Source organism: Carcharhinus amblyrhynchos, chromosome 9, assembly GCF_965287045.1.
Source record: "Carcharhinus amblyrhynchos chromosome 9, sCarAmb.v2.hapA, whole genome shotgun sequence".
Classification (NCBI taxonomy): Eukaryota; Metazoa; Chordata; class Chondrichthyes; order Carcharhiniformes; family Carcharhinidae; genus Carcharhinus; species Carcharhinus amblyrhynchos.
In genome coordinates this window covers 45804311-45825114 of record NC_137332.1, presented here as the reverse complement: position 1 = coordinate 45825114, position 20804 = coordinate 45804311, and the positions used below count along the sequence as shown (strand labels likewise).

Below are 20804 nucleotides of genomic sequence, written 5' to 3'. Positions count from 1 at the left end.
TGTCAATATATAGGTCTAACAAGGGATAGCGCAGTGCTGGATCTAATTCTGGAGAACAAAGCCAGACAGGTGACTGTAGAGGAGCATTTTAGTATAGCGACCGTAGCACAGTGTGATTTAAGTTTGTTACGGAAAAGGAAAAATATGGTCTGTATTGGGGGAATGCAGATTTTATTAAAATAAGGCAGGATCTGGCCTAGGCAAACTGGATACAATTTCTACAGCAGAGCAATGGGAAGGCGTTCACAAAGGAAATGTGGAGAGTACAGGCCCAACATGTTCCCTTTAGGTTGAAATGTAGAAGCAAAAAACCCAGAGAGCCTTGGATAGTGGGGAATATTCAGGACTGAATAAGAAAAGAGGTTTTTATCAGGCACGAAGGAAGCAAATCAGCAAAGGGAACTCAAGAAAGCAATTAGGAGAGCAAAGAGGGGGCATGATAGAGCACTGGGGGATAGGATCAGGGAGAATTCCAAGATATAATGGAAACAGGATAACCAAAGAAAGAGTACGTCCATTAGGGACCAAGGGGCAATCTGTGCTTGGAACTGGAGAACATTGGTAGAGTGGTAAACGTGTCTTCACTCAAGAGAAGGAGGATATAGATACAGAACTTAGGGAGAGGACATGAGGTTCTTAAACAGTTTGACATAGAAAGTGAGGAGGTATTGGAGGTTTAGGCAGGCTTTGAAATGCACAAATCCCTAAGACCGAGGCTGCCTATGGAAGACAAGGGAGAAATTTACAGGATCTCTGACCCAAACTTTGAATTCCTTTCTGGTCACAGGGGAAGTCCCAGAGGTTCAGATAACAGCTAATGTGGTCTCACATTTTAAGAAGGGTGGAAGAAAGTTACAGACCAGTGAGTCTCTCATCAGTGGCAGGGAAACTATTGGAGGAAATTCTGAAAGAGAAAAGGGCGACACGCTAGTGCAGTGGTTAGCACTGCTGCCTCACAGCGCCAGGTTCAATTCCAGCCTCAGGTCACTGTCTCTGTGAAGTTTGCACTTTCTCCCCGTGTCTGCATGGGTTACCTCCAGGTGCTCTGGCTTGCTCCCATAGTCCAAAGATAGATTGATTGGCTATGCTAAATTGTCCCTAGTGTCAGGGGGATTAACCAGGGTAGTGAGGGTTACGCGAATAGGGTCTGGGTGGGACTGTGGTCAGTACAGGCTCAATGGACTGAATAGCTTCCTTCTGTACTGTAGGGATTCAATGTTTCTGATCTACAGTTGGAAAGGCAAAGTTTCATCAGGGATAGTCAACATGTGTCATGTTGTGGCTACTATGACATTAAGATATTTCAATCTTGTTAGAAACAAAAGGGATTTATTGGTAAGAGAAACTTAGGTAAAGGAAGTTTATGCAGCATGAAGACTGTCCTGGGGCTCAGCCCAGTTCTACATGCTTAAATCAGGGTTCCAAAAGTAAAATGTGTGAGAGAGGACTAGCTCCCTCTCTGATGTGATCACTCACTCCCAGTTCCCATTGGTCTCTCAAGTCGGATGACTCACTTCTGTTATATTGTCTTAAAGAGACAGGTACCACATACTCAACAGCATGGCTTCATCAGAGGGAGGTCATGCCTAATGAATTGGATTGAATTTTTTGAGGAGATGATTAGGTGCATAGAGGATAGTGTAGTTGATGTAGTTTATGTGGATTCCAGCAAAATATTTGACAACGTCCCACTGAAACTGATAAATGATTATTTAAATAATGATTTCATTATTTTGTAAATTGAGTTTGTGTCTTTATATGCCCTGTTTGTGAACAGAACTCTCATTTAGCCGATGAAGGACCAGCGCTCCGAAAACTAGTGGCTTTTGTTACCAAATAAATTGTTGGACTTTAACCTGGTGTTGTGAGACTTCTTACTGTGTTTACCCCAGTCCAATGCCAGCATCTCCACGTTAGTGATAGGAGACAGAGAGTGCAGGTAGAAGGCTGTTTGTTCAACCGGAGGCTGGTGTCCAGGGATACACCACAGGAATTAGTGCTAGGCTCCTTATTGTTTGGATGCATATAAATGATACAGATGAGAATGTGGAGGAAGGGGTGGTAGATTAGGTAAGTTTGTGGATGACACAAAGATTGGCAGGGTGATTAATACTGAAGAAGAAGGTCTTAGGTCGGTCAAATTAACATTTAAAGTTTATTTATTAGTATCACAAGTAGACTTACATTAATACTGCAGTGAAGTTACTGTGAAAATCCCCTAGTCGCCACAATCCGGTGCCTATTCGGGTACACTGAGGGAGAATTTAGCATGGCCATTCCACCTAATCAGCATGTGTTTTTTGGAGTGCGGAAGGAAACCCATGCAGACACAGGGAGACCGTGCAGAAATGGGCAGATCAGTGACAGATGGAATTTAATCCTGAAAAGTGTGAGGTGATGCACTTTTCAAGGACTAACTTGACAGGGGAATACCCAGTGAATGGAGGACACTAGGAAGCTCAGCGGAACAGCGGGATCTGCCCAGAGATCCCTGTAGGCAGCAGGACAGATTAATAGGTAGTTAATAAAGCATCTAAGACACTTGCCTTTATCAGTCGTGGCATAGATTATAAGAGCAGGGAGGTTATGTTGATTAGGCTGCAGCTGCAGTACTGTGTGTAATTCTGGTCATCTCATGTGGGAAGGATGCAGAGATGGTGCAGGGGAGCTTCACCAGGATGTTGCTTAGGATGGAGCATTTGAGCCATGAAAAGATGCTGGATAGGCTTCTGTTGTTTTCTTTAAAGCCAGAGAGAGGTGAGGGGGATCCTTATTGAGGGTAGGGAAAGGGTGGATAGAAAGCAGCTGTTCCCCTGAGTTAAAGGGTCAATACTTAGGGAGCATAATTTTAACTTGAGGTGCAGGAGATTTAGAAGGAATTTGAGGAAAGTTTTTTCATCCGGAAGGTAGTGGGAGTCTGGAATGCACTGCTTGGGAAGCGAGGGAAAGCAGGAAACCTCGCAACCTTTAAAAAGTATGTGAATGATCACTTGAAATGTGATGACATTTAAGGCTATGGGCCAAGTGCTGAGAAGTGGAATTAAAGTAGATTCAGTGTGGTTTTGTCAGTGCAAACTCGATATGCCGAAGGGCCTCTTATGTACTGCATGACTCATTGGGAAAAATTTTCCCAACCCGCCTGCCATGGGAATCGTAAGGGTCGGGACATGGATCATGCAAAGGCCCATTGACTTTGAGCAAGATTTCTGGCTTTGGGGTAAGCGCGGTAGGAAAATCCCACCCTATAACTCCAGTGGCAGTGCACGGGTGATTTTTGCATTGGATTTGTGCTAGTCTTTTAATTTAGCTTTTATTTCTACTTATTTTCTGTTCTCCTTAATTTGTTGCACTTAACAACATGTGTTTTTTTTTGATAGTTATTTCCCAATAGGCATCGTTTTCCTTATTGCTGGCAAAATACTAGAGATGGATGATCCAACAGCAATTGGAAAGAAACTGGGTTTCTATGCTATCACGGTGGTTTGTGGTTTAGTGGTCCATGGCCTATTTGTTCTACCCATGGTGTACCTTTTCATCACCAAGAAAAATCCCATTGTTTATATAAGAGGAATTCTTCAAGCTTTGCTCATAGCTTTGGCTACTTCATCAAGGTATATTCCATGATCTTTTGCCAGACTCAAATGCTATCATTTAATAAAAATAAAAATTAAATTTGATCAAAATTAATTGGCCTTTTTGTTTATTATTAGCTCCAATCTCATGAGTGTGTTCATTTGTACATAAGAACATAAGAAATAGGAGCAGGAGTAGGCCATCTGGCCCTTCGAGCCTGCCCCGCCATTCAATAAGATCATGGCTGATCTGTCGTGGCTCAGTTCCACATTCCCGCCCTCTCCCCATAACCCTTAATCCCCTCTCTTATCAGAAACCCATCAACCCACGTCTTAAAAATATTTAGCGAGGTAGCCTCCACCACTTCAACGGGCAGAGAATTCCAGAGATTCACCACCCTTTGAGTGAAGAAGTTCCTCCTCAACTCCGTTCTAAACCGCCCCCCCTTTATCTTGAGGCTGTGCCCCCTAGTCCTACTGTCCTTTCTGAGCGGGAAGAGTCTCTCCACCTCTATCCCATCCATCCCATTCATCATCTTGTACGTCTCAATGAGATCTCCCCTCATTCTTCTAAACTCTAACGAGTACAAGCCTAGTTTATTCAGCCTCTCCTCATAGCTCAACCCCCTCAACTCCGGCATCAGCCTAGTAAACCTCCTCTGCACTCCCTCCAAGGCCAAAATATCCTTGCGTAAGTACGGCACCCAAAACTGCACACAGTACTCCAGCTGCGGCCTCACCAATGCCCTGTGTAGCCGCAGCAAGACCTCCCTACTTTTATATTCAATCCCCCTCGCTATGAAGGCCAGCATCCCATTTGCCTTCCTGACCACCTGCTGCACCTGCAAGCTGGGTTTTTGCGACTCATGCACAAGGACCCCGAGGTCCCTCTGCACCGTCGCCTGCTGCAGTTTTTCTCCACGTAAGTAATAATCCTTCCTACCATTATTCCTACCAAAGTGGACCACCTCGCACTTGCCAACATTAAATTCCATTTGCCAGTTCCTGGCCCATTCGCCCAGCCTATCTAGATCCTTCTGCAGACTCTCCACACCCTCCGCACAATTTACCGTTCCTCCAATCTTGGTGTCATCAGCAAATTTCGACACCATACACTCGGTTCCCTCCTCCAGATCATCTATATAAATGGTAAATAGCTGAGGCCCCAGCACCGACCCCTGAGGCACTCCACTAGTCACCAACCGCCAGTCCGAATAGCACCCATTGACCCCCACTCTCTGCCTCCTATTTGACATCCCTCTTATCATCCCTCTTCTTAGGCAGCACCTCATGATTAAAGAGGATTTGCTTCCATTCCAGTTTGATGGGTTTTGAGATGCAAACTCTGCTATATGCAAAGCAGGTGGTGCTTGGAGGGCCTTATAGATGAGTTGCTGAGATGTTTGTGTGCTCTCTCTGATGCCATAATTTCACCTCTGCATGTTTCCATCAACGTCTCTCAATCTGTTTGGTGCCTTCTGAAATGTACTTTCTCCATTTTGGTTGCTCACAAGCCAGGGTCTCCCATGAGTCAGCAAGATATTTGACCTCTTCAGGGTTACTTGGAGGACACTCCTACAGTATTTCCCATGTTCTCCGCTTGCCAAGACCAAGCTCCAAATAGAGCAGTTGTCCTGGGAATTTGGTGTCCGGCATTCGGAGGATATGCTGTCTAGCAGGGTTGATTTGGAGTGATTAGCTGTTCGTGTTGACTTGGAAAATGACCCTGCTATTGGGGCACCTTTTTTGCCACTAGATTTTGAAGATCTTGCAAAAGCACCACTGATGGCCCATCTCCAGTACTTTATGGTGCCTGCTATAGGTTGTTCAAGATTTCGCAGTATATAAGAACGTGGGGAACACCGTTAGCTGGTAAACCATGACCTTATGCTGGGTTTGAGATCCTGGCACTCAAATACTCACCTCCTGCTGGCCAAAGGCTGCGCTGATGCACTGGATTCAATGGTGAATTTTGTCATCTATGTCTGCTATGATCCAGAGCAGGCTCTAAGATATGGGGATGGCCCACATTTTCCAGGACTTTGCCATTGATAATTAATGGGGAGAGTTGTGCTGTGGGAGCTGGTTAGCAGAGGACCTGGTTTTCTGGGTGTTTGGTGGAAGTCCCATCTTTTCACGTATTTCAGAAAAGGTGTAGGCAATGACAGGTCTGCATGAATCTATCCACTATTTGAGGCATGCGCTGTAGTTTCAACTGTGGTTACCTTTGATTATTTGTTCACAGTTCTGCCACTTTGCCTATTACCTTCAAGTGCCTGTTGGAAAATAATCATATCGATAGAAGAATTGCAAGATTCGTTTTGCCTGTGGGAGCGACAATCAACATGGATGGCACTGCATTGTATGAAGCAGTGGCAGCAATATTTATAGCACAGGTTAATAACTATGAACTGGACTTTGGACAAATCATTACTGTCAGGTAAATGAAATTCTCGTTTATGTGAGCAAATTGGGATTTAGTAACTTCTTACCAATTTTCCTTTCCTCTATTTCTAACTTGGGTTTGGGTCAATGAGAGCCCCTTGCCCTCCAACACCTATTCCAGTTTGATGTTGAGTGCCATCTGGCATTAAGGCTATAGAAAGCTGGCCCAAACCTGTCTTCTTCGAAAAACAACAAAGGTACACTTTTTAAAAATTTGTAGTATATTTGAGCTGAAGCCATTAAGAATTCTTAAAGTTTGAAGTCAGTGCTTAGAAACCTTGGGCCACATCCACTTCTATCCTACAAGTAGCCATGATGTGGAGATACCAGCACTAGACAGGGGTGGGCACAGCAAGATGTCTCACAACACCAGGTTAAAGTCCAACAGGTTTATTTAGAATCACAAGCTTTCAATGATTAAGCACTCACCTGATGAAGGAGCAGCGCTTCAAAAGCTCATGATTCCAGACAAACCTATTGGAATTTATTTAACCTGGTGTTCTGAGATTTCTTATAGGAAATATCCTGGAACTGTAATCATTCTCAGATGTAATAGATGTAATTCTGTTGTGGGCCCTATTTTACCATTTTGATTCTAAATACTGGGCAGATTTGAAACTGGGAGTGTTTCAGATCCGACTTTTAATCCCGCTCTCAGGTGCCCCCATGTGCACTCTGCCTGAAAAAATATCAGCAATTCCAAATTGCGCTGCTCAAGCCTGTGGGCAGCGCCCAAAATCCTGTAGCTCCGATTGGCGCTTCCAACTGCGCATGCACAGAAAAAAATTAATAGAATGTGACTTCCCTGCCACATCGCTTCCAGACCGGATAATACTTCCCCTGGCCTCCACAGACATTGCCCCATTATCCCCCCACACCCCCTGCCACCCAAACCGACCATGGGTCCCTACCCCCCTTCATCCCCACCAATCTCTGGCAGAGTGGCAGCGAACCCCTCCTTCTCCCTCACTGATCTCAGGCAGAGTGGCAATGGACCCCCACTTCCCCCTCACTGATCTCAGGCAGATTGGAAGCGGACCCCACCGTCCACTCCCCCCACCAATCTCAAGCAGAGAGCTGTCTGACCCACCTTCACCCCACCCTTCCCCACCTCCCCTACCGATCTCAAGCACTGAGACATCAGATGCTCAGCACTTGCCTCCTCACTAACTGGAGCGCCCGAATCAGACTTTTGTGGAGCATGTATGTTTTCCACCGATTCTGGATAGGCAAACATTGTGGTAAAGGGGGAAATGCTGATAAGGTTTGGCATGCAGTCCATTAAGTCATTTTACTCGCGTGCATTTTGGTAGCGGTCCCAATCGCGGCCGTTTTTGGGCCTTGGTAAAGGGGGAACTGGCATAGAAGCGGGCACAGATCGCAATACTCGCCTCACATCTGACTTTAACAAGTTTTTGCACCCGAAAATGGGTTCAACTTGATGGTAAAATCAAGCCCTGTGAGTGCATCCATATCAAACTGTCTGGTGAGACAGCACTCCCAGAGTGAGTGGCGAGCAGAAATTTCCAGAGTCAAATAGAATAGGATAGTTGGAGTGCCTGAATGCCTGGATTGGTGCCTATAGATCCTTCCGATATTTCTTTGTTTTGCGTCTGTTGTTTTACAACTGCTCCAGAAAGAATTAGAATAAATCAACTAGTTTGGTACTGGAGTTCCAGCTACTGTACATATCCAGAGTGAGAACAAGTGGCAATTTCCATCCCATTCACAAATGTCTTACTGAGATCAGTTAACAAAGCAGGGATTAAATTTGGAAAATCAAGGTTGTATCGGGAAGGCCAAAATTTAAATTTATATCATGGTGCTGCTCTGCTATGTGTTATATATATATATAGTTAGATGAAAATTCATGTTACAAATAACTGTAAACTCCAGGCTTATGCAATCACAATGTTTTGGGAATGCAGCAGTTGCCATTTGGACTTGTCATCATGTTATCTTGCTGCTCTCGTAGTTTCCTACTGTCACAATGTATTGATGGTTGGGTTTGATTTTTCATAGAAAGAAGAATCATAGAATCCCTACAGTGCAGAAGGAGGCCATTTGGCCCAACACATCTGCACCTACCCTCTTACCTAGGCCTTCTTCCTGCAAATCCACAAATTTACCATGATGAATTCATCTAACCTACACATCTTGGGACAGTAAGGGGCAATTTAGCATGGCCAATTTACCTAACCTGCACATCTTTGGACTGTGGGAGGAAAACAGAGCACTCAGGAAACCCACACAGACATGGGGAGAATGTGCAAATTCCACGCAGTCACCCAAGGCCAGAACTGAACCTTGGTTCCAGGTGCTGTGAGGCAACTGTGCCACCATGCTGCCCTCTTGAGATGTGTCTTCCTTGTGTCAAGCTGGGCACATTGTTCTTGTCTCCGATCCCAACAGTTCTCTTTCAGTTTGCCTTGTGGTAGCCTGAAATGAAGTTGGACAGTACATGCTATTTAATTTTTGAACGCACGTAGATCATTGGGACCTAGATGTAGTACCGAAATCTAAGTACAGAATTGATTTTGGTACCACAATATAAACAGCAAAGCCCATATATCAATTAGTCTGCAGACACACAAGTTTTTGGAGAACAACCAGCACTTATGGGACCTGAGCACCAGCACCCAATTGTTGCCTTCAACCCAGCATAACTGAGGTCCTGATGCCTCAGTGGTGCTGAATGTGCTATGTTGCACCAAACAGGACGGAGAGGTTGGAAAAAAATGATAGAATGTGGCTCCCCTTCCACATCGCTCCCGGGCCAGATAATGCCTCCTCCTGGCCCCCCAAGATATTGCACCATCTCGAATGCTACTCTCATTTACCCTGGAACAATCTAGCTTTAGAATAGAATTATCGAAGGTGTGGCTTAAGGTCACCCTCTCAGTTTGCAGGAGTAGGGTTACAGACCAAGAGCCAGTGTTCAAAAGGTGGAATCTTACCCAACAAAAATAGTTTGTATTTCTCTTCTTTTCCAGCATAACAGCGACAGCTGCCAGTATAGGTGCAGCAGGGATTCCACAAGCTGGCCTGGTGACCATGGTTATCGTCTTGACATCCGTTGGTCTTCCTACAGATGACATCACTCTAATAATTGCAGTAGACTGGGCATTGTAAGTTGTGAAACAGAATTTCCTTTCACTGTATTTAAACCTTACATAACATCGCTTTTACCGCAAATAGCTGACTATTATTTTTTACATACTGCTAACCTACAGTGTTTTTGTTTAAAGGGATAGATTTCGGACCATGATTAATGTCCTGGGAGATGCTCTGGCAGCTGGAATTATGGCTCATATCTGCCGCAAGAATTTCACTGAGGCAAATGATGAAGTAGGAAAATTATTTTGCTGTCTTTTCAAACATTATTTTATTCAGCAGATGTGTCTAGTGACTTGTTAACTCTTCTGATGACTGATAGTTTGATAATTAGCCATGGAAAAGAATTTATATGCTCCAGCAGTGGCCATATACATGAATGATCTGTATGACAATGAGACATTCAGCCCAGGAAGATGTCAGATTTGATGCCGGATCTGTATTAACTTACCTCAGTCAAAGCAGCCTTTCCACCCTTGGAATGAGTGTGGATAGCAGGTGAGGACAGAATCAGCTTCAGCAATGATATTCCCTATGGACACAAAGCTTCTGTCTGCAGAGTCTAGGTTTAGGCCTTAAGAATGTGCCAAAAGCTGACTGCCAGTACTCTTAAACTTCCACTGCTCTCAGGAGAGGAAAAAAAACTCACTCTGGATAACGATTGCAAGAACTAAATTATCTTTGCTATTACTTTGTGGCCATTGCTATGAGTTTCTTTTTTGCCTTAACCCCTGGCTGTGTTATTTAATTCTTGCATAGGCAACTGTTGCTTTCTGTGTTAGAATTGTAGAATCTCTACAGTGCAGAAGGAGACTATTCAGCCCATTGAGCCTGCACCAGCAACAATCCCACTTGGCCCTATCCCTGTAATCTCACATACTTACCCTAGCTGGCCCCGCTGACACTAAGGGGCAATTTAGCATGGCCCTTTTAATCTGCACAGCTTTGAGCTTTGGGAGGAAACTGGAATACCTGAAGGAAATCAATGCAGGCACGAGGAGAACATACAAACTCCACATAGTCACCCAAGGCCGGAATTGAGCCCAAGTCCCTTATGCTGTTAGGCTGCAGTGTCAACCATTGTGCAGCTGCAGTGCTAACCACTGTGCCACCGTGCCCGCTGTAGTGTTAACCACTGTGCCACTATGCCTTGTTGGAGTCTTTCCATGGTCACCTTGTAATGTATAAACCTCAAAGTAACTTGGCTATGAAATTTTTGACAAATGTAGGATATTGTTCTTGTGGCTTTGTTATCTGAAGGACCATTGTTTTCACATAAAACTATTTCCTCCAAACAACATTTTAATTTGAGGAGGAGAAAACAGCCTTTAGGATATTTAGGTTGCATTGTGATACATTTTATAATATGTTTAAAAAATAGCTTGCTAAATAATTCTGGATATAGATTTATTGAAAGAAATGTAGTTAAGGAGTGATGCTTATAGTGCATGATATTGTCAGTTGTGGGGCATGGGAAATATAACATGCTTTAGGATTAGTGATTGGATGACACTGTGCTTTGGATCTAAAAGCCTGTCAATTGTTGTATAAAGGGAAGTCTGAATGGATTAAGAAGCTTCATGGTTCTGAGGTATTAGAATAGAATGATGTCAATCGGGAGACAGGGCAACAGGTCTTGAGTGAGGACAGTATGTGGAGGGATATTTTAAATTGAGAATTGGGAATTAATGAGATAAAGTTCAGAAATATTGATAAAATAGTGAAAGGCATGAAATATTGCACAGGAAAGAGGTTCATGTCCCTTTAATAAGCCAAAAGGTGTGAATATGGCGGCAATTCAAGAACAACGGTGCTTTGGCATGAGATGATGTTAAGTGTTAAACCAGACACTGTGCGTGATAAATCTTCACATATATTCCCAGTCTGAGTTCATTAGGACTAGCAGGAGCTCACCAGAGGGACCTGGAGTTTTAAATCTGAATATACTAGCTTGTGTGAAGTCGGTGTTCAGAAAAAGCAACAGACATGAAACTCCCATTTGAATTATCATACAAAATTTTCTATCTACTTTATCGGTATCTATATTTCCTGACCACATGCTGTCAGCTTTGTTTTTCAGCTATTTCAGTTAGTTTACATGTACTGTTCATTTCTAGCTGGATCTGTTCATCAACTCATCTTCTTTTACATGTTTGTCTCCATGTTCCAGAACAAGTTTATTTCAAGCATTAGCGTCTGGCCTGCACTGGCTGTTAAGCCCCAACTGTTAATTATCTCCTTCTACACCAGGTTTTGTACTTAAAAAAGTGTGGCTTCAGTGGGTCTTCTTACTTTAACAGGATAATCTTGACATTTTACAAATTCATCTGCAGAACTAGTTACTGCAGCTTTGCCTTTCAGTTCAAACGCCCCAGGCTGCCTTTTTTTAATTTGATTTATTATTGCCACATGCGTTGGCATACAGTGAAAAGTATTACTTAGTGCACGTTATATAGACAAAACATACCATTCATAGAGTATATAGGGGATAAGGAAAGGAGAGGATGCAGAATATAATGTTGCAGTTACAGATAAGGCATATAGAAAGATCAGTTTAATATATGGTAGGTCCATTCAAAAGCCTGATGGCAGCAGGGATGAAGCTGTTCTTGAGTCGATTGGTATGTGATCTCAGACTTTTGTACGTTCTTCACAGAAGAAGGTGAAAGAGAGTATGCCTAGGGTGCATGGGGTCCTTGATTATGCTGGCTGCTTTTCTGAGGCGCTGGAAGTGTAGACATAGTCAATAGATGGGAGGAGGGTTTGCATGATAGACTGGGCTATGTTCATAACACGTTCATATAATGTTCATATGAATGTTTGAAATATGAACTATGTTCATATTTTCTTGCGGTCTTGGTTAGAGCAGGAGCCATCCCAAGCTGTGATACAACCAGAAGGAATGCTTTCTTGGCAAGAGTTGTGGTGGATATGCAGAATTTCCTTAGCCTCCTGAGAAGGTGCAGGTGTTGGTGGGCTCTCTTAACTATAACATTGGTGTGGAGGGACCAGGACAGATTGTTGGTGGTCTGGACACCTAGAAACTTGAAACTCTCAACCATTTCCACTTCATCACCATTGATTTAGACAGAAGCATGTCCTTCATTAAGCTGCGTGAAGTTGATGATTATCTCCTTCAGTTTACTGATATCGAGGGAGAGATTATTGTTATCTTGGTATCTTTGTCCTGTTTTCTTGCAATCGAAAAGAGATTAAAACTTGTAAAGTAAAACATTCAATCAACTATTGTTTGCTGACATTACTACTGGAAAGTCAGTTCCTAGAGTGGAACTCCAGCTCAATAGATCATACCTTTAATGTTTGTTTAGATATGTGAATGAACAGAAATGCAGGACTGCTAATTAACTTTTAACAAAAGAATAAATCATTTATTAAGCAAGAAAATATTAACTATAATATGCTCCTCCTTCACCACAGCTATTCTTTTACAGATATATACAGATTTGTAAGGATAACACAAGATACAAAATATATCTTGTATTCTAATATTCTCAGTAAGTACATGGCACATGTAAGGCAAAACATGGTCAGGCACATCACATTTTGAAAGCAAATGACAGATGCCACCCAAACAACAACTGTGGATTTCTTATCAAATTCCCCCTCAGATGGTTGTCACATCATGAGCCAACTGATCTCACTGGAACTCTGATTTTCTCACAAGGAGTTCCAAACTCCACTCTCAAAGAACATGCTTGGAATTCCTAACCTGGAGAAAACGGCAAGTCAGAGGCAGGAAAGCAGAAAAAAACATAAGCCAATGAATTGTCTGCAAAAGAAGTCGAAATAAACTAGTAGACGCAATAAAAGGAATTTTAAAAACTTCCAGAAATCGAGGAAACTTTAGCTTACCTACTTGGGAAGCTTTTCTGATGTCATGTGGACACCCACTGAATATCAAGTGAGGGAGGATGTCCTGGAAGAGTGCCCTGTAATGACGTGTTAATGTATTAAAATGAGTTTTCTGCAGTCCCATGGCATGTTTCACCCCATTCCACTGCCCAGGAGCCACTGAGGTCCCTATCTGCATCAAGAAGATGACCATCATCCCAGTACCAAAGAAAGGCCAAGCAGCGTGTCTTAATGACTATTGCCCAGTGGCTCGGACATCCATCATTATGAAGTGCTTTGAAAAGCTAGTCATGGCATGAATCAATTCCAGCCTCCCAGACTACCTTGATCCACTACAGTTCGCCTACTGCCGCAACAGGTCCACAGCAGACCCATCTCCCTGGCCCTGCACGCCAGCCTGGAACACCTAGACAACAAAGACACCTTTGTTAGATTTCTATTTATTGACTACAGCTCAGCCTTCAACAACATTATTCCTACGAAACTCATCTCCAAACTCTGTGACCTGGCCTCAGCTCCTCCCTCTGCGACTAGATCCTGAACTTCTTAACCTACAGACCACAGTCAGTAAGGATAGGTAACAGCACCTCCTCCACGATCTCCCTCAACACCGGTGCCCCACAAGGCTGTGTTCTCCTTATACACCTATGACTGTGTGGTCAAATTCTCCTTCAACTTGGTCTTCAAATTTGCTGATGACACCACCGTAGTGGGTTGGACCTCAAACAATGATGAGACAGGGTACAATAATGAGTTAGAGAATCTGGTGAACTGGTGCAGCGACAATAATCTCTCCCTCAACATCAACAAAATGAAGGAGATTGTCATCGATTTCGGGAAGCGTAAAGGAGAACATGCCCCACCTACATCAACAGGGACAAAGTAGAAAGGGTCGAGAGCTTCAAATTTTTGGGTGTCCAGATCACCAACAATCTACCCTGGTCCCCCCATGCCAACACCATAATTAAGAAAGCTCACCAACGCCTCTACTTTCTCAGAAGACTAAGGAAATTTGGCATGTCTGTTATGACTCTTACAGATGCATCATAGAAATCATTCTTTCTGGTTGTAACACAGCTTGGTATGGCTCCTGTTCTGCCCAAGACCGCAAGAAACTACAAAAGGTTGTGAATGTAGCCCAATCCATCATGCAAACCATTCTCCCATCCAATGACTCTGACTATATTTCCCACTGCCTCAGCAAAGCAGCCAGAATAATTAAGGACCCCATGCACTCTGGACATTGTCTCTTCCACCTTCTTCCATTGGGAAAAATATACAAAAGTCTGAGGGTCACACACCAATCGACTCAAAAACAGCTTCTTCCCTACTGCCATCAGACTTTTGAATGGATCTACCTTGCATTAAGTTGATGTTTCTCTGCACCCTAACATTGAGTGTAATACACGTATTAGTATACAGTAAAAAGTATTCTTTCTTCTGTGCTATAATCTATGAATGGTATGCTTTGTCTGTATAGGGCAGAAGAAACAATACTTTTCACTGTATACCAATATGTGTGACAATAATAAATCAAATCAAAAGAATCAGAACTCCAAGCTTGCTGGTGTGAATCGCACTCTCTGGATTTTGAGCAGGCACCAGCATTCCCGCAGACAAAGTCCTGTCTCAAAACCCCACCCACCAAATGTCCAAAGACTCCAACACACAAAACCACACTAACCTGTAGATATCTGAGAACCATCAATATCAGTTTATTTGTTGGTTATTTTCCTGATTACTTAGACTCTCTGTACTGAAGCTTGAAGCTACAAATGTGCTCTGTGTGACTCACACCATCTCCAACCAGCAGCCCCGAAACAGATGTTTGAGTCATTTAGCATATTCATGAAGACCAAAAAATGTTTGCCCATCCTCCTCTTCTTTGCTAGAGCAGCCATTGGATGATCAGCATAAATACCGAATGTACCTTACAGTATTAGTGTCAGCCAGCTGCTGAGACTGCTTCCTAGCCTTGACAAGGTTCATTAAAGCCTTCCATATGTACAGTGCAAAGATGGTCTGGCCATGGCCTCAGTATTGTGCTCAATCTAGATCTCAACAATGGCCTTTGTAGGCTTTTTTGTTAGCCTTGTCTGTCATTGGCATTAACTGGATGAACATTTTGTTGTTATTATTGTTGGTGGCCTTTAATGGAAAACTGATTTAGGATCCCATTTTGTAATTTCAAATCAGTTGAAACCTAGTGTTTATCTCTCAATTCATGTCATACTCCATTGTAATTTCATGTCATACTCCATTGTACCTACAGAACAGCTTCTGTCATCTCTGAAGAGAATACAAGCTTAGCCTTCGTCTCAAAAATCTACCTTCTCTGCACTTACATTGAAGTGATTATCTGTCCTTCCATTAGATAGAGTGAGAGAAGAACCAAATTTGATCTGAAACATTTTGCTTGTGACAGAAGTTAAGGAGCTTTAAGATACCTCTTCCTGCCAGATTAGAATTGGATTTGCATCATGAATTTCCTTATGGATTTTCCCTAATCAACCATTGTACCTCCAGCAGACTCATAATAGACATGTAAGCGTGGTTTCCAGTGTACTGCTGCCAATGTTATGGTGGCCCATTGGAAGTATGATTCATGTGTGCTGTGTTTTCTCTATAATTCTTCACTATGCAATATTTTGTATGAGACCTGTGATGTGAATGCAGCATCACACATCCTAAATGAGACAGAATGCTGCAAAGAGACATCCAACACTTAAACTGAAAATTTTATCCTCTCATTTCCTATTTATGTTTCAAAGATTAGAATCCCAATTCCCGGCTGCTAGTGAGGAACAGCACTCACAGGGAGAATAGTGTAAGAATTAAGGGGAGATTTGTGATTCATTAACTTTAAATATTGTAACATCACTGGGAGGGATGGATAGTGGCATAGTGGTATTTTCACTGGACAATCATTCTAGAGACCTGGATAACTGCTCTGGAATTAAAGTCAAATGATGACCATGAAACTTTTATCAATTGTTGTAAAACCCATCTGGTTTATTAATGCTCCTCAGGGAAGGAAATCTGCCACTCGTAACCAGCCTGGCTTACAGATGATTCCAAACCCAGAGCAGCATAGTTGACTCTTACAAATGGCCTCTGAAATGGCCCAGCAAACCACTCAATTCAAGGACAAAATTAGGGATGCAGAGAAACAATTGCTGGCCTTGTCAGTGATCCACACATGAATGAATAGAAAAATAAAATTGTGTGCGTGTGATTTCCTCAATACAGCTCATGTAGCATTTAAGCTTGCATGTTATTTGGACTGCACTTAAGACACTTGTTATAAATCTAATTTCCTCAGCTGGAATGCATGTTTAGAAAGCATACAGTGACTAATCCATATGTACATAGGAGCGTTCTGCACATTGTCAATCATCACACTTGTCTATTTTGAGAAGTGTGTTCTGGAAAGAGAACCACCATAACCTGTCCATTTGGTTGGCAGTGGTACATACAAGACAGGCATAGTGGCACAGAGGTAGCACTGCTGCCTCACAGCGGCATTAACCTGGGTTCAGTTCTGGTCTTGGATGACTGCCTATGTGGACCTTGCAATTTTACTATGTCTGATTGGGTTTCCTCTCACAGTCCAAAGATTTGCTGGTTAGGTGGTTTGGTTGTGCTAAATTGCCCCTTAGTGTCCAAAGATGTGTAGCAGGATAGATGGATTAGCCATGGTAAGAGAGAAAGGATTATGGGAATAGGACAGAGGGAAGGGCCTAGGTATGATGTTCTTTCGGAGAGTTCGTGCAGACTCGTTGGGCCAAATGGCCTCTTTTTGCATTGTAAGGACTCTATGGTTCTAAAAGTAGAATGAACATTACAAGTTCTGACTTCTCTCAAATATAGTAACTGACTGAATTCACATGGTGTACTAGATTTTGTCCAATCCCTTTCATGGAAGCTAAAATGCCATCCATTATTTTCTCTTCCCTAAGAACCTCTTTGATTCATCATTTAGGATGCAGGGGTAAATTTTCACCAGTATTGGGCAATAATATAAGAGAGTGGGTAACAAATTTTCTCATTCCACCTGCCACAGGAATCGTAACGGTTGAGAGGAGGACCATGGAAATGTCTATTGATTTGGGTGGGATTTTCTGATTTCGGGGTGAGCACAACCAGAAAATCCCACTCTGGATCATTCCTCCAGTCTTTAGTCCATTGATATCAATGGAATATAAACCAGACAGTTCTGCTATGGCTGGTGATCAACTCCACCACACCACTGCCCATGCAATGAAGATTAACATTTACCCTTATCATTTTGAATTTTATCATCTTACCTTCACATGACAAAGCAGTGTAATCATTGTTTAAGTGACTTACAATTAATCAAATTGTTCAGATCCAGTCCACGATCTACCTATCCAATATTCTCATAATTCCCTCTTATTTAGGTTCCACTGATTCGTGAAACAAAACCTTCAAGCATGAATCAGATCATGGCCTATCAGAGAAATGGATGCACAAGTGATGCTAACAAAGCAGACAAACAAATCTATGCAGTTACCATCGATGGAACCCATAATGTGCAAATGGAGTTGGGCCTCGGCACCAAAAAGGATCACTGCTCCATTGAAATAGATGAGTTGGAGACCAAAGTATAGTAACCCAAATTTGTATTGAACAGGAGTATTTCATGCCATATTGGTAATGTGTATGACTACCTCATAGTTGGAGATATAATATGTATGTGAGAAGTAGAAAGCAAACTGATAGCTGAAGATGCAGAGCTGTAAATTATTATTCATGCTTTGTGAAAAACATTTTATTTTTTTTAATAAATGCCATGTACTTGTCCACTAGGTTCTTTCTTGAACAATGTAATGGAATAACTTAAGATTGTTATGTTCTTGCATTTGTTTCACCTGCAGCAATCTCTTCTGCTTCTTTTCTTCCCTTTTCCAAAGGTCAGGAGATTGAGGAAGCAGGGGCATGTTCTTTTGGTATATGAAGGAGAAAGATGGAAGGAATAACAATCATTATTTAGGAACTTACTTTTCTTGGGATGCAGTTCCCAGTGTGAGAATCTGGCTGTATTACTGATCAAAGTTATAACTGATCTAAGTTACATTTGCCAAGTGGGATATAGCCCTGTGGAAATTTACTCCCTAGATCTCTTCAGCGGTCTCCTTTCTTGGCTGGCTGGAGGCCAAAGATTTGATCTCTGACTCTCTCCCAGCTCTTCATGCTCCAAGAATGGTCAATTGAGGATTCCTGGCAGCTAACATCTTGTGCATGTGTAATGATCCTTCACTTTCTCAAGTTATTATGATATATAGAAGTACCATTCTGGACAGACACGTTTAGTGAATTATAATCTGCATTTCTGGAAGATGTATGATGTGGTTTTAAGCTGTTTGGAGCTGAATTTAATTCACTAGCACCATGTTAATATGTATTTATTCAAAATCTCTTCCAGGCACTTATAGTTAAAACTCCTGATGCGTGTCAGCATCTCTTTTATGGGTTGCAGCCTTATCCGTTAATCTCAGAGGTTTAAGGGAGAGTGGTCAGAGCCCATTAAGACCAACAAAAGTAGGAAGGAAGTTAAACATCACATTTTAAAAGCCTATTTATTCTGGAATAAAAGGAAGATCAGCTCCATAGTTTGTGTTTGAGAAGGAATGAGGGAAGAGTAGCTTAATGTAAGCTTTATTCAGCTGTTGAAAGATAAATAAATGGTACGGAAATAAGATTCTACAAAGTTCCTTCCTGTTCCTTAAAGAAAACTCCAGAAAATGTACCTGACCTTCCACTCTACATTAAATATCCTTTGCTCAGAATTAAGATTTGAAGGCTCTAGCAATTAAGCTTTAGCATGTTTAATACTGGGGGACGTGCACTTAAGATGGGAGGGGGAAAGTTCAAAGGAGATGTAGGAGGCAAGTTTTTTTACACAGAGAGTGGTAGGTGTCTGGGATGCTGTGCCAGGGCTGGTGGTGCAGGCAGATATGATAGGGACATTTGAGGGACTTTTAGATAAGTGCAAGGATATGCAAGGAGTAGAGCGGTATGGACCAAGGGCAGACAGAAGGGATTAGTTTAATTTGGCATCATGTTCGGCACAGTATTATGGGCCAAACTGCCTGTTCCTGAGCTCTACTGTTCTATGTTCTATTATGCTCTATGCAGAAATCAATTGTTTGGTCTATACTAACCTTGGAACTATTTAATATTCTTCCTAAATTCTTCTTCAAGAAGTTCCTCTAAACATTCTCCTGCCAGGTAAACAGTCCTGCTTCATTGGAGCAATCCTTCTGTTGTAAAATTATGCTGACCCAACAACAATGGAAGATTAAGATCATTTTATGGAAATTTCTGTACTGAAGGACACTAAGAATGTATTTTTTTCAATGAATTGACCATAATACCTTGGGATAGCATGTAATCAGTTAATGGTCCACTAATCACCTAATGGATGCACTTTGATGTCATTTCTCTAGCACTGTGTTTTTATGAAATAATCCTTTCACTGTTTTAGCGTAAATGCTTCATCTTTTAATGTTACCTGAACATGAAACAGACTGCATGCTACCTACAGTCTGATATTAGGTAGAGAAATTTAGAATTTCTGCTGCTTAGACATGTGGGAAACTTTACAATGTCAGCCAAAATAAATACACTAATTCTCTTTATATATTGCATCTACATGGAGGTAATATTTTTGTGAAGGTATAGCTGATGTTTCCATCAGCATTATTTTTTTCAAAGTCTGTCTGCCGGAAGCAGTGAGCTCTCAGATACTGTATGACCCACTCTATCAGGTCTGTTTGCGAGAAAGAGAAAACTACATGTAACCTGCCATTGTTGTATGATCACAAGTTATTGCTACTGATGACCATTTTTGCAAGTGATAATAAATAATGCTTTTTAATGAAATTATGTGTACTTTATGTGATTATACCAGGCTATTAGTAATTTGTAGATGGAAAAATGTGGCTTTTTCGTTGTCATTACTGCTATTAAAGTTTATTTATTTATTAGCCACAAGTAAGGTTTACATTAACACTGCAATGAAGTTACTGTGAAATTTCCCTAGTCGCCACAATCCAGCCTGTTCATGTCAATGCGCCTAACCAGCACGTCTTTCAGAATGTGGGAGGGAACAGGAGCACCTGGAGGAAACCCACACAGACACAGGGAGAAAGTGCAAACTCCACACAGATAGTGATCCAAGCTGGGAATCGAACCCAGATGTAAAGCAACAGTGCTAACCACTGTGCTACTGTACTGCCCACAATTGTTTTACATTGTTATATTTTGTGGTGATCTCCACTGGTAAACCTACATTGCACTCAAATTGGCAGCTTGTTATTGAGACAGATGACCGTTGCAACTTTTAAAACAAAGCAATGAGAAAGAAACACTTCACAGCAGGAGTTTCACTATGTAATCACTATATTTGTGCTGCATGTAGTATAGGACAGAGCTGTGTTCTTTACATCATACCCAACATTGAGATATGTAACTGCCAGAGGTTCTAACTGGATGTTGGCTTCAAAGTTTGGCGCTGTTGCATCAATAGTTTCAATGCCACGGATCTTGGTTTGGTTTCAAAATGGCGAGCACATTATGTTGTATTCTTGGAGCAGGAATGTGAGAGAAGTAAGGAGAATAGGCAAATTAACATGTCATGTTAATTTGAAGCCAACATTGTTATTTTGGAGTTCAATGCTCCAGCTATTGCTCTCTATTAAATATATACAGCTGACCATGTATTCTGCAGCAGGAAGGATCTCTCCCCGTCACGGCCCATACCCCCACCCTCCACTA

General features: G+C 42.1%; 1 protein-coding gene across 1 annotated transcript in view; it reads left to right on the top strand.

Annotated features, from left to right (window-relative positions):
- The window catches only part of LOC145347764 (excitatory amino acid transporter 5-like), a 61704-nt gene extending 41831 nt beyond the window's left edge, over positions 1–19873 (top strand). Inside the window, exons 7-11 of the mRNA XM_080195555.1 lie at positions 3378–3611; positions 5818–6012; positions 9011–9145; positions 9266–9365; positions 17426–19873. Coding sequence (XP_080051681.1) covers positions 3378–3611; positions 5818–6012; positions 9011–9145; positions 9266–9365; positions 17426–17635 — 874 coding nt within the window. The 3' untranslated portion in view covers positions 17636–19873. The remainder of the gene's footprint in view (positions 1–3377; positions 3612–5817; positions 6013–9010; positions 9146–9265; positions 9366–17425) is intronic.
- The last annotated feature ends 931 nt before the right edge of the window (positions 19874–20804 follow it).